At 44.4% G+C, this 13,766-nt stretch overlaps 1 protein-coding gene and 1 non-coding gene across 4 annotated transcripts; both read right to left on the reverse strand.

Annotated features, from left to right (window-relative positions):
• Window positions 1-2,676: 2,676 nt before the first annotated feature.
• LOC145862559 (guanine nucleotide-binding protein G(I)/G(S)/G(O) subunit gamma-5) lies at window positions 2,677-10,883 on the reverse strand. 3 transcript variants are annotated; one of them, XR_014382012.1, is made up of 3 exons: window positions 10,598-10,883; window positions 5,547-5,792; window positions 2,677-4,155 (listed from the first exon to the last, which is right to left on the reverse strand). XR_014382012.1 is itself a non-coding variant. In XM_082967028.1 (3 exons), exons 1-2 carry the CDS (start codon window positions 10,685-10,687, stop codon window positions 5,667-5,669), a joined length of 216 nt encoding a protein of 71 aa, XP_082823154.1. In that variant the 5' UTR covers window positions 10,688-10,874; the 3' UTR covers window positions 2,677-4,152; window position 5,666. The 3 variants fall into 3 exon arrangements, 2 of the variants coding, with proteins under 2 accessions (XP_082823154.1, XP_082823152.1); XM_082967028.1 differs by having other exon boundaries at window positions 2,677-4,152; window positions 5,666-5,792; window positions 10,598-10,874; XM_082967026.1 differs by having other exon boundaries at window positions 5,666-5,792; window positions 10,598-10,852.
• On the reverse strand, window positions 8,706-8,781 carry trnae-uuc (transfer RNA glutamic acid (anticodon UUC)). Its single transcript has one exon. It is a non-coding gene; the product is annotated as a tRNA-Glu (tRNA).
• Window positions 10,884-13,766: the final 2,883 nt, after the last annotated feature.

Below are 13,766 nucleotides of genomic sequence, written 5' to 3' on the forward strand. Positions count from 1 at the left end.
AACTATCGGCCTATATCGAATCTTCCATTCCTCTCAAAAATTTTTGAAAAAGCTGTTGCGCAGCAACTCACTGCCTTCCTGAAGACAAACAATGTACACGAAACGCTTCAGTCTGGTTTTAGACCCCATCATAGCACTGAGACTGCACTTGTGAAGGTGGTAAATGACCTTTTAATGACGTCAGACCGAGGTTCTGCGTCTGTCCTCGTGCTCCTAGATCTTAGTGCTGCTTTTGATACCATCGATCACCACATTCTTTTGGAGAGATTGGAAACCCAAATTGGTCTACATGGACAAGTTCTGGCCTGGTTTAGGTCTTATCTGTCGGAAAGATATCAGTTTGTCTCTGTGAATGGTTTGTCCTCTGACGAATCAACTGTAAATTTCGGTGTTCCTCAAGGTTCCGTTTTAGGACCACTATTGTTTTCACTATATATTTTACCTCTTGGGGATGTCATTCGAAAACATAATGTTAAATTTCACTGCTATGCGGATGACACACAGCTGTACATTTCAATGAAACATGGTGAAGCCCCAAAATTGCACTCACTAGAAGCCTGTGTCTCAGACATAAGGAAGTGGATGGCTGCAAACGTTCTACTCTTAAACTCGGACAAAACAGAGATGCTTGTTCTAGGTCCCAAGAAACAAAGAGATCTTCTGTTGAATCTGACAATTAATCTGGATGGTTGTACAGTCGTCTCAAATAAAACTGTGAAGGACCTCGGCGTTACTCTGGACCCTGATCTCTCTTTTGAAGAACATATCAAGACTGTTTCAAGGACAGCTTTTTTCCATCTACGTAACATTGCAAAAATCAGAAACTTTCTGTCCAAAAATGACGCAGAAAAATGAATCCATGCCTTTGTTACTTCTAGGTTGGACTACTGCAATGCTCTACTTTCCGGCTACCCGGATAAAGCACTAAATAAACTTCAGTTAGTGCTAAATACGGCTGCTAGAATCCTGACTAGAACCAAAGAATTTGATCATATTACTCCAGTGCTAGCCTCCCTACACTGGCTTCCTGTTAAGGCAAGGGCTGATTTCAAGGTTTTACAGCTAACATACAAAGCATTACATGGGCTTACTCCTACCTATCTTTCCGATTTGGTCCTGCCGTACATACCTACACGTACGCTACGGTCACAAGACGCAGGCCTCCTAATTGTTCCTAGAATTTCTAAGCAAACAGCTGGAGGCAGGGCTTTCTCCTATAGAGCTCAATTTTTATGGAATAGTCTGCCTACCCATGTGAGAGACGCAGACTCAGTCTCAACCTTTAAGTCTTTACTGAAGACACATCTCTTCAGTAGGTCCTATGATTGAGTGTAGTCTGGCCCAGGAGTGTGAAGGTGAACGGAAAGGCTGGAGCAACGAACCGCCCTTGCTGTCTCTGCCTGGCCGGTTTCCCCTCTTTCCACTGGGATTCTCTGCCTCTACCCCTATTACGGGGGCTGAGTCACTGGCTTACTGGTGTTCTTCCATGCCGTCCCTGGGAGGGGTGCGTCACTTGAGTGGGTTGAGTCACTGACGTGGTCTTCCTGTCTGGGTTGGCGCCCCCCCTTGGGCTGTGCCGTGGCGGAGATCTTTGTGGGCTATACTCGGCCTTGTCCCGGGATGGTATGTTGGTGGTTGGAGATATCCCTCCAGTGGTGTGGAGGCTGTGCTTTGGCAAAGTGGGTGGGGTTATATCCTACCTGTTTGGCCCTGTCCGGGGGTTTCATTGGATGGGGCCACAGTGTCTCCTGACCCCTCCTGTCTCAGCCTCCAGTATTTATGCTGTAGTAGTTTATGTGTCGGGGGCTAGGGTCACTCTGTCACATCTGGTGTATTTCTCTTGTCTTTTCCGGTGTCCTGTGTGAATTTAAATATGCTCTCTCTAATTCTCTCAGAGGACCTGAGCCCTAGGACCATGCCTCAGGACTACCTGGCTTGATGACTCCTTGCTGTCCCCAGTTCACCTGGCTGTGCTGCTGCTCCAGTTCCAACTGTTCTGCCTGCAGCTATGGAACCCTGACCTGTTCACCGGACGTGCTACCTGTCCCAGACCTGTTGTCCCAGACCTGCTGGAACCCTGACCTATTCACCGGACGTGCTACCTGTCCCAGACCTGCTGTTTTCAACTCTCTAGAGACAGCAGGAGCGGTAGAGATACTCTCAAAGATCGGCTATGAAAAAGCCAACTGACACTTACTCTTGTGTTACTGACTTGTTGCACCCTCGACAACTACTATGATTATTATTTGACAATGCTGGTCATTTATGAACATTTGAACATCTAGGCCATGTGCTGTTATAATCCCAGCACAGCCAGAAGAGGACTGGCCACCCCTCATAGCCTGGTTCCTCTCTAGGTTTCTTCCTAGGTTTTGGCCTTTCTAGGGAGTTTTTCCTAGCCACCGTGCTTCTACACCTGCATTGCTTGCTGTTTGGGGTTTTAGGCTGGGTTTCTGTACAGCACTTTGTGATATCAGCTGATGTAAGAAGGGGTATATAAATAAATTTGATTTGAAATTTGATTTGAACAGTGACTCTGGAATGCTGGCCTGCTGCCAAGAAACTGAAGTTTGTTTTGTGGGAACATTGGAAGTATGCCTTTCAAAAATGTTTAGGCATCAACAATCTATCCAAAGAACCACCCACATACATACATAAAGTAGACACACACACACATAGTGGTAAATGTGATTTACTAGGTTGGAAACACAGTTACAAAGTTAGTTAAGGCACAGAGGATCGACAGTATATCAGGTATCAAATTAAAACTCATCATTCAAGGCAGGTAGCTAGGCTAGACAGTTCAACGATAAAAAGAAACTTTGATATAGGCTGATGGAATCATAAAAATGGCAGTGATGGTGATGTGGCTAATCAGTAACCTGAAACAAGCTGAAGCACCAGCTGTGGCATATGGAAATGAGTGTTGTTTGTCTTAGGTAAACGCGTTCCCATTTGCTATAGTGTTATATCGGTGACTGAATGCAGGCTAGTGGAAAAACGTGAGAAGGACATGAGCATTTCCAGGGAGAAAGGCCAGGACAGGAGTGTCTTCCTAAAAAAAGGTACAGGAGGGCACAACAATGTAACATTTAAGATCACATCAGTATCATCATAACCAAATGAACGAACCCTTCGATAAAAAGGCTGATTATTTCATAAAATCTTAAATAAAATAGACGAAAGTTTAAAAGAAACATGTAACTGCCAGTCTCTTGTATAGAGTACAACTGGGGATATGTGGTTAGTGTTCTGCATGAATTCTATATTCTAATTCTATGGTTCTGTATCCCTGGGTTGAGAATGTCAACCTGTACCATGTGGTAGTTTGTACCAGGAAGTATACTGCATGTGGAACACAAGCAATAGAGGGTGACAAGACAGCATGTAGGCCAATAGGCTAGAACTGTAGGCTAAATATCAATACATACCCTGGTTAAAACATTCCACTGTTGGTCACTTCCTTATTGTGCTGTACATGTCGTCGGACACATAAGTTGCATCCCAAATAACACCCTATTCTCTATGTACTGCACTATAGGGCTCTGGTCAAAAGTAGTGCACTATATAGGGAATAGGGTGCTATTTGGGAGACACAAAGAGACAACCTCAAAGGCACATTCACTGGCTGCCTGCCTGTCAGAGGCTGATATCATACTGGTGGAAAGTACAGTGCATAGATACTGTAGTTCTGCAACCCTACATTGTAACTTTCCAAAACTTGCCAGATTTTCCAGAAATTCCAGTAGAAGATTCCTGGATTTTCTGCTTATTCCCTCCTGATTCCAGGAATCTTCCAACAGAAATTTCTGGAAAACTGGGGAATTTTCAGGAAGTTACAACCCTAATACAATGTCATCATCATCATCATAACAAATAGGATATCACATCAACATCCTGAACATACATGTATAATGGCACTACTAGACTTTATCTTAATACATGGACTGTCTATCCTGGTCCCAGATCTGTTTGTGCAGTCTTGCCAACTTCTATATGGTCATTGTCGTGCCTTGGCATGCCAGATCTGGGATCAGGCTAGAGGTTAACATTGGGATAGCTGCAGCACACAAATGGACCAGCAGTAGAGAGAGAAGAGGAAGGGTCCTTCATAGGACATACAGCAACAACTCCTCCTCCATACACTGACTGCTGCTGCAGAGAGAGACAGAGGGGGTGGGGAGAGACACACAGACAGAGAGAGAGACAGACACAGAGAGAGACACACAGAAGGGGTGGGGGAGAGATAGAGAGAGAGGGAGAGAGAGAGAGAGAGAGAGGGTAAATAAACAAAACACTATCAACCACACATAATTATTATAATTAGAAGCATCTGACATATTGCCAATTCACCAGCATCTATCTCATCCAAAACCCAGACAGGAGAAGGAGACTGGAACAGGTGAGAGAGTGGAGAAGGAGACTGGAACAGGTGAGAGAGTGGAGAAGGAGACTGGAACAGGTGAGAGAGTGGAGAAGGAGACTGGAACAGGTGAGAGAGTGGAGAAGGAGACTGGAACAGGTGAGAGAGTGGAGAAGGAGACTGGAACAGGTGAGAGAGTGGAGAAGGAGACTGGAACAGGTGAGAGAGTGGAGAAGGAGACTGGAACAGGTGAGAGTGGAGAAGGAGACTGGAACAGGTGAGAGTGGAGAAGGAGACTGGAACAGGTGAGAGTGGAGAAGGAGACTGGAACAGGTGAGAGTGGAGAAGAGAGAGGAGGAGACTGGAACAGGTGAGAGAGTGGAGAAGAGAGAGGAGGAGACTGGAACAGGTGAGAGAGTGGAGAAGGAGACTGGAACAGGTGAGAGTGGAGAAGAGAGAGGAGGAGACTGGAACAGGTGAGAGTGGAGAAGAGAGAGGAGGAGACTGGAACAGGTGAGAGTGGAGAAGAGAGAGGAGGAGACTGGAACAGGTGAGAGTGGAGAAGAGAGAGGAACAGGTGAGAGTGGAGAAGAGAGAGGAGGAGACTGGAACAGGTGAGAGTGGAGAAGAGAGAGGAGGAGACTGGAACAGGTGAGAGAGTGGAGAAGCGAGAGGAGGAGACGAAGGTGTACATCCTCAGAACAGGCTGCAGGATTCTGGAGAGAGAAGGAGAAGAGTGGGAGAAGAGAGGAGGAGACGAACAGGTGAGAGTGGAGAAGAGAGAGGAGACGAACAATGACGGTGTCCTAGACTACCTCAGAACAGGCTGCAGGAGTCTGGAGAGAGAAGGAGAAAAGGAGGAGAGTGGATGATGGTGTCCTAGACTACCTCAGAACAGGCTGCAGGAATTAGGGGGTGAGAAAAGAAGAGGAGGAAAGCAGATTGTGTACTAGATTACCTCAGACCAGGCTGCAGGACTTGGCAGAAAGAGAGGTAATAATAATAATAATAATTTTTTGGGGGGGCCTATATTTGTCCTGTTACACAAGTGTGTAATGTAAATGTGTTTCTTGCATATCCCAACTCCGCCTGTGGGGTCACGACCAGGGTCACCATTGTACAGCGCCCCTGGAGTAATTCGGGTTAAGTGCCTTGCTGAAGGGTACAGCGACAGATTTTTCACCTTGTCGGCTCCGGTGTCCGAACCAGAGACCTTTTGGTTACTGGTCCAATGCTCTAACCTCGAGGCGACCTGCCGAGAAGAGGAGGAGGAAGAGAGTGGACGAAGGTGTTCTAGGCTACCTCAGAACAGGCTGCAGGACTTGGGGGGTCTGAAGGGGTTGTCACTGGAGGGTACCCCCATCAGGAGAGGGTCCTGGTGAGCGTTCTGCAGACAGTAGTTCTTCAGGTCCACCGCAGCTTGAGACACCTGGGGGTTCATTATAATAATTATTCATTACAGAATACAACAAGATATATGACTGGGACTGATGCATTATGGGGTGGCTTCCCAGACACAGATTAAACCAAGTCCTGAACTAGACAGTGATCTCAATGGAGAATATCTATTAAAAGCTGCTGTTAGTCCAGGACCAGGCTTCATCTGTGTCCGGGAAACTGCCCCTAGATACCAGGGATCTCCAACCCCGTTCCTGGAGAAATACCCCTCCTGTAGCTTCACTCCAACCCCGTTGCTGGAGAGATACCCTCCTGTAGCTTCACTCCAACCCCCCGCTTCCTGGAGAGATAGCCTCCTGTAGCTTCCACTCCAACACTAATCTAGCACACCTGATTCTAATAATTAGCTGGTTGATGCGTTGAACCAGGTTATTTACAACTGGAGTTGGAGTGAAAACCTACAGGAGCTATATACACTATGGACCGGTTTCCCGGACACATATCAAGCCTAGTTCTGGATTAAAATGAGCTTTAAATAGAGAATCTCAATGGAGCATGCTTTTAGTCCAGGACTAGGTTTAATCTGGGAACCCGGGCCTGTATGCTACTAACACATGACAGGTGTAGACACAGTGGAGAGCGGACATGGAGGAAACAAGGGCTCCGTACTGCATATTGACTGCCTGCATCACTGCTTGGTATGGCAATAGCACCGCCCTGGATCGCATGGCGCTACAGAAGGTTGTGTGGACAGCCCAGTACATCACTGGATCCGAGGTCCCTGCCATCCAGGACCTCTATATCAGGCGGTGGGAAAAGAAGGCCCGGGAAAATCGTCCAAGACTCCAACCACCCAAGCCATAGACTATTTTCCACACAGCAACAGGTACCGGTGCATCAAGTCTGACACCAACAGGCTCTTTGAACAGCTTCTATCCCAGAGCAATACGACTGATAAATAGATAAGAGTTTACCTTGGATCTTTATTGACCTTTTATTTCAATCTTTGCACTGGGTCTATGCACACTCACAGGGCCCTACACACTGTCACTCCCACACACACACACACACACACACACACACCACACACACACCACACACACACACACACACACACACACACACACACACACACACACACACACACACACACACACACACACACACACACACAGTAGCAGCAGTGTGTGTCTTATGCTGTTGCCCTGTCCCCTATACATATCTACCTCCATCCCTCCAGTATCCCCTTACCATATCTACCTCCATCCCTCCAGTATCCCTGTCCCCTTACCCCTATACATATCTACCTCCATCCCTCCAGTATCCCTGTCTCCTTACCCCTATACATATCTACCTCCATCCCTCCAGTATCCCTGTCTCCTTACCCCTATACATATCTACCTCCATCCCTCCAGTATCCCTGTCTCCTTACCCCTATACATATCTACCTCCATCCCTCCAGTATCCTTACCCCTATACATGACTACCTCCATCACTACAGTATCCCTGTCCCCTTACCCCTATACATATCAACCTCCATCCCTCCAGTATCCCCTTACCATATCTACCTCCATCCCTCCAGTATCCCTGTCCCCTTACCCCTATACATATCTACCTCCATCCCTCCAGTATCCCTGTCTCCTTACCCCTATACATATCTACCTCCATCCCTCCAGTATCCCTGTCTCCTTACCCCTATACATATCTACCTCCATCCCTCCAGTATCCCTGTCTCCTTACCCCTATACATATCTACCTCCATCCCTCCAGTATCCTTACCCCTATACATGACTACCTCCATCACTACAGTATCCCTGTCCCCTTACCCCTATACATATCTACCTCCATCCCTCCAGTATCCCCTTACCATATCTACCTCCATCCCTCCAGTATCCCTGTCCCCTTACCCCTATACATATCTACCTCCATCCCTCCAGTATCCCTGTCTCCTTACCCCTATACATATCTACCTCCATCCCTCCAGTATTTCCTTACCATATCTACCTCCATCCCTCCAGTATCCCTGTCCCCTTACCCCTATACATATCTACCTCCATCCCTCCAGTATCCCTGTCCCCTTACCCCTATACATATCTACCTCCATCCCTCCAGTATCCTTACCCCTATACATAACTACCTCCATCACTACAGTATCCCTGTCCCCTTACCCCTATACATATCTACCTCCATCACTACAGTATCCCTGTCTCCTTACCCCTATACATATCTACCTCCATCCCTCCAGTATCCCTGCACATGTAAATATGTTATTGGAACTGACTTTTAAAATACTTTCTGTATATAGAATGCTGACCTACTTACTGTATCATGTACTTCATATTTCACATTTTTCTTTCTAGTAATACATTGTTATTGATTATTGCATTGTCAGGTTTTGAGTTGACAAAAAAGGCATGTGACATTAAAACTTATATTGCTCTGTATCGCACTGGTGTTACTACACAGCCTCATTTCCATAGTAAACAGATTAACACAGGAGTTTTGAATACATTTTCTGGTGACTAAACTAGTTAGGCTACAGCTGGATTTCCAATGCAAAGAAGAGAGTACTTCATGCCCTGTACAGGAAGTAGCCTACCCCATTCATAGATGCTAACTACTTTAGTGCTTATTGACGATAAGTGTCTTCTGACCAGGGGATGTTTGTTAGGAGCCCTGATGCTTGCTATAAACATGAAAACACATCGCTCCTGGTACTGTTTTGGAAACATAAGGAACGCATCAAGAGGCGTCACTACAGCCCCTGGTTCTATTCCAGGCTGTATCACATTTGGCCGTCATTGTGAGTCCCACAGGGCGGCGCACAATTGGCCCAGCATCGTCCGGGTTTGGCCGGGGTACATTTTACATTTTAGTCATTTAGCAGACGCTCTTATCCAGAGCGACTTACAGTAGTGAATTCATACATTTTTTTTCCTGTGCTGGCCCCCCGTGGGAATCGAACCCACAACCCTGGCGTTGAAAACACCATGCTCTACCAACTGAGCTACAGGGAAGGCCAGGGTAGGCCGGCATTGTAAATAAGAATTTGTTCTTAACTGACTTGCCTAGTTAAATAAATATATCTCTTTCATGTCTGAGAAATTAATTAAAAAAAAAAAAAACATGTAAATGATTACACGCCATAATATAGTTACGGTTAGTGTTCCCACACGGCCACATGTCCATGTTACAGCGCTTGTCTGCGGAAGACATAGCTAATTAACACAGGTGGCGGCCTATCTAGCTGCTCCAAACACCCGTGCGTAACGCGTGCCACACTTTGTAACAATGCGAAGGGCTCCGCATAGCTCCACATTTACATGATTGGTTGACGGGGTGAGGCGAAAAATTGGTTTGAACTCCTGGAAAGAGATCGGGGAGGTAATGGGGATAGATGCGGTAAAGAGGTCATTGGAATGCAGACAGTGGGGGATAGGATGCTGGATTGGTGCACAGCCAACACATTTGAAATAAAGTGGATATTTGTCAAATCCGTCATGATTGATGTATTGAGGCCCACACTGTGGTTACTAAAATCTGATTTAGATATATTTGGCTGTTTTCACTGCATAACATTTAGAAGTTGTTTCTTTTCAGGTTTAGAAGAAGTGACTGCTAAATGCTAACTACCATTCGTATAAACTGGTAGCATAACTAGCTTACAGAAATCATTGGTGGTAGTCAGTCGTTAAACTAATGCAGTTGATTGATGACGTGAACAAGTATTGGGGTTTAACGTCAACATAGTGTGAAATGCACATAGCCAAGGGGAGTGGTCTTGAGGGTGCTGCAGCACCCCCTGACAAATCAGTTAAAAGATCATTCATATTTCCCCCCCATCAAATCAAAATTAGTGCACTAGGCCTTTAAGGCTACTCGTGTATGGGCCGAGCAGAGAGAAATGCCGCCCCCTATGGTTACAATAAGATACACACGTCAATGATCATCGATTTCCCGAAACGGTTTTCGCAACCTATACTCCTTATCTTTAATGTCAGCTAGAAATAATCTTTCAAATAAAAAATATACACCTACTGTAGACATAGCCCCTCCCCACCCACCCAACCAGCGTCTATGGCTACAGTAACTTTTTTATTTAAAAGATTCGGAGAAAAGACAAGGGGCATATCAACATAGGTTCAGAAAGCGATGATTATTGACGTTAAAACACAGCTTCAGAATTGTAGTTTACACACACAGAGCCAAATGTGGGCGAATGTAATGGCTTAAAACCATACATGCGGAAAAGGCTTTTCGGGAGCTAGAAGTAACCTAGCTACACTATACAGAGGCACTTATATAACAAGTTTACTTAGAGAAAGAAAAAATGGCTTCGGAATATTACTAACCCGTGGGAATGTCAGTGTACTGACTCATCCAAGATAGGCCTACACTCTGACCCGACTTTCAATCTATTTCACTAGGCCACCGATGCAGGACCGTGGTCCAAGGACTGTCTCGATAGCAGGCAAAAGTTGATTGAATTATGAATTACTTTCCTATTTGATCGCCTTTATTATTTTGGCTATGTCAACAATACTAGCCTACTGACGGGAGGCGACGATGTAGACTAGCCTACTGTTCAATAGACATTTGTAACATGACAACCTTGATACAAGGTAGCAACAGTTACAACATGTACAACTCTATTATACCTAACATGACAACTTCATAGAGCAACCTTTGCATCATTGTAACTTCGTGTTTGCTACTTTGTTTCACGTCAGTAGCCTAGCATACTCAAAGCGGCTACGCTGTCCCAGCGACAGGAGTGTCGTTAACAGCTCTTCCGTGTTTGTTCGGTGTTAGTGTTGCTGCTGCTATCCCGTTTACCTTGATCCTCCGGACACTGGCCTCCAACCGCAGCTGTTTCACTACTCTCTGAGCGACGACCAGGTTGCTGCTGGCGTTGTTGTTTGACATGTCGAGGGTCAGAAGTGTGAAAACAGGTTCTCCTACTAGGGCGACTGTGAGAGAAAGTGGCAGTTTGTGAAGCGGTCTGTCTGTCGTTCTCTCCCCGCCCACTCCGCACAACGTTTCCTCAACAACGACATTCTAATTGGTTGTCGGTCAATCGATCACTTAGTACGTTTACATTCACACTCATTATTTCATATTAAACTGACTGTGGGTGAAGGCCGATTATGGCAATAGTCATGTAAACACCTTGCTCTTCTTATCTTAATCGGCGTAAGGTCATGGTCGAAGTAAGCATACGTTGATTAAAACACCTGGGTTTCTGAGCAATTTTTTAAAAATGATTAGGACACGTCAACAGCATAATCGGTGTAGCAAGCTTCGCTCTTCGGCGCGAATGATTAGAGTTCGGAAAAACTTAAAGTATGCATCCTAGAAACAATTTTCACATACAAACTTTGTCTTTATATGTCTTAACTCCGAATCAAATAGTCTTCGCAAAGATAACATGGTCACTGTGGTAGAACGTTTATTTTGATTTGCGATTTTCTGCATTTATCAAAAGGCCCATCAGTAGCCTGATTTCAGATGTGGCCATATAAACTGGCTTATTAGGGAACTCGTTATTCTTGCAAAACATGTAAACGTTTTAAAACGAACTATCATATTAATCTGACTATCCACAACAATCGTCTTATTGTGTACATGTAACCACTTTGTAGTCTACGCAGTCTCTAATATGGTGTAATTGCAGAACGCAATTCGGGTTGTATCTTGATGTGATCGTTTCTTGACATCAGGAAACGCCCATTGGTGCTTGTCTTTGGTCAGTTCCGATGATAATGAGACTGGCCGTTTCTCGACACAAATTATTTGTTTATATAGCAGGTTAGGATAACTAACGTGGCGGGTTAGGCTTCACTACAGTGAGTAGGTTCGATTAATCGCGCCCGTTTTACACCAGCTGAAAGTTGATCGCAATAGATTTGGAACCTGGCTGCCTCCATGGCGAAGTCGGGTGAAAACAGATGTGACTTAACCTGGATTGATGAGTACTATTCAGTGTGTTCCAATGCAAAAGTGATTGCTTTTTGATAAGTGCTTTATCTGTATTTGGTACATGGGGAATTTAACAGCAAAATGTATTTAATGTGCACTACGTCATCACGCACAGCCTTTTATCTGCAACAAGTCAAGTTGATGAAAAAACTTGTCTGTTGAGAAAATGCGCATATTGTTTTTATGCGGATTTGAGAATATTCGAATGAAAATCTGTCATCAATTGGATGGAAACCTAGCTATTGCTAGTCGTCAACAGCTGTTGTCCCCAATGCGAAAGAAACGGCCACGGATCAATGGGTGTAATTTAACTCAAGAAATGGCTATATCAGAAAACGCCTGTAATTGCGGTCTGTATTACACCCGTCTCAGTGGCAGATTTACAATTAGGCATAACAGTCAACCGAGACGGAAGAGGAAGCTAGACACACCACTCACTTTTTTTCTGGTTCAATTAAAGTTAATGAACCATAGTAGACCAAACCCAGCTACTATTCCATTGGTGTCTATGGCAGTCACCCAGTCCGGAACTGACAATGTTTTTCAATGATAAAAGGCCTGAGTAAACGATCTTCATTCATCCACCATCTTTATTTTGAAATATGTATTTAAAAAAATATATAGAATTATGGTAACAAAATAAAACAGGGCCTACATAATTGCCTTAATGTTCATGCTTGAGGCTTTACCGGGCTGGGTCTCAAATTCTGAGAATTGATGTGGGCTGGGAGGGTTTCGGACTCTGTATCAAGAAAAAGACTGCATGAGTACATTTTACTACTTCTGTCTCTCAGCTGTAGCCACTGGCGGAGCAATGGTTCCAATGTTCGATGGGCCTGGGATAGAGAAATGTGTGGCCATGATTTTAAAATGATTGAAATGTTTCAAACTGCGATACGAATAGGCTAGAGAGCACTCAGAAGAATGATGTTCCACCAGACCAGGACAGGCAGTGTATCTCAGAATCAGGAGAAGCCCATAACTCTAATTGTATCTGTTAATACCAATATACAGTATATCCTAGTAACAATATCACTGTCCTACTAATGTGCATCACTATACTTGGTAAACTATCAAAAGGAGACCCATAGGCCTAACTGATCCAAATATTTTCCTCAGACATAGGCTTGTTAGTTTGTAATGCAATTTTAAATGTGTCTGGCAGAAAATCTATGTATGTATTTGCTTAATTAGACAAGGCACAGACCTTATTTTTGCCATTTATCCAAAAAAAGCCATTCATTTTCCCATTTTCCCAATGAGCCATTGCAGAGTTACGCTGCTTTCAAGTGCTAGTTGTAACTAGAAAAAACCTCACATTTCCAACTTGCTAACTGGTAGTAGTTATATCGTGTTGTTGTATGTGTCGAACTGCTTTGCTTTATCTTGGCCAGGTCGCAGTTGTAAATGAGAACTTGTTCTCAACTTGCCTACCTGGTTAAATAAAGGTGAAATAAATAAATAAAAAATATATGTGCAGTGTTCAACGAATCAGCAAGTAGGACATTTCTCAGTTTCCTAGTTCCGAATAGCTTTGGTGCCTACACAAATACACCATTTATATTGCTCTCTATAGACATGGGCCTCCAAATCCTAAATCCACCCTGAGTCTGTCACATCTACTGCAGCGTAGCCCCCCCCCCAGGTAACCATGATTAACATTCATGATTTGCCAAGAAAAAACGAATTCCTGTACATGTTTCTTATGTTCTGTTCAGAGACAGTCATTAGAAACTAGGCTAAGAAAGCAACAAAGAGTTATAAAACACCTGTGGGATGTACTTCAAGGTATTTTTGTAAAAGCCTATGCTACGCTTTGTAGTCTACACTTTCATCTGTTTTGTATTGTAGATGTGATTTGTGCAATAAAAAAACATGGCCTAGACAAGGGGCATGTTCAGCAGGACACAACGTTCTGGAACCTTCAGATAGAAATAATGTTATGTAGAACAAACATGTCTCTATGACATGTAAAACAATGAATCATGTCGGCTCTATTCCTGGCATTTCTATCTGGAGACTGAAC

This window comes from Salmo salar, chromosome 02 (genome assembly GCF_965601325.2).
Source record: "Salmo salar chromosome 02, fSalSal1, whole genome shotgun sequence".
Taxonomy (NCBI): domain Eukaryota; kingdom Metazoa; phylum Chordata; class Actinopteri; order Salmoniformes; family Salmonidae; genus Salmo; species Salmo salar.

Coding starts and splice junctions, on each gene's coding strand:
- LOC145862559 (XM_082967028.1), bottom strand. CDS start 10,687: ATGTCAAACAACAACGCCAGCAGCAACCTGGTCGTCGCTCAGAGAGTA. Junction 5,793..10,597: donor CCAGTGTCCGGAGGATCAAG/GTAAACGGGATA, acceptor ATGAACCCCCAG/GTGTCTCAAGCTGCGGTGGA.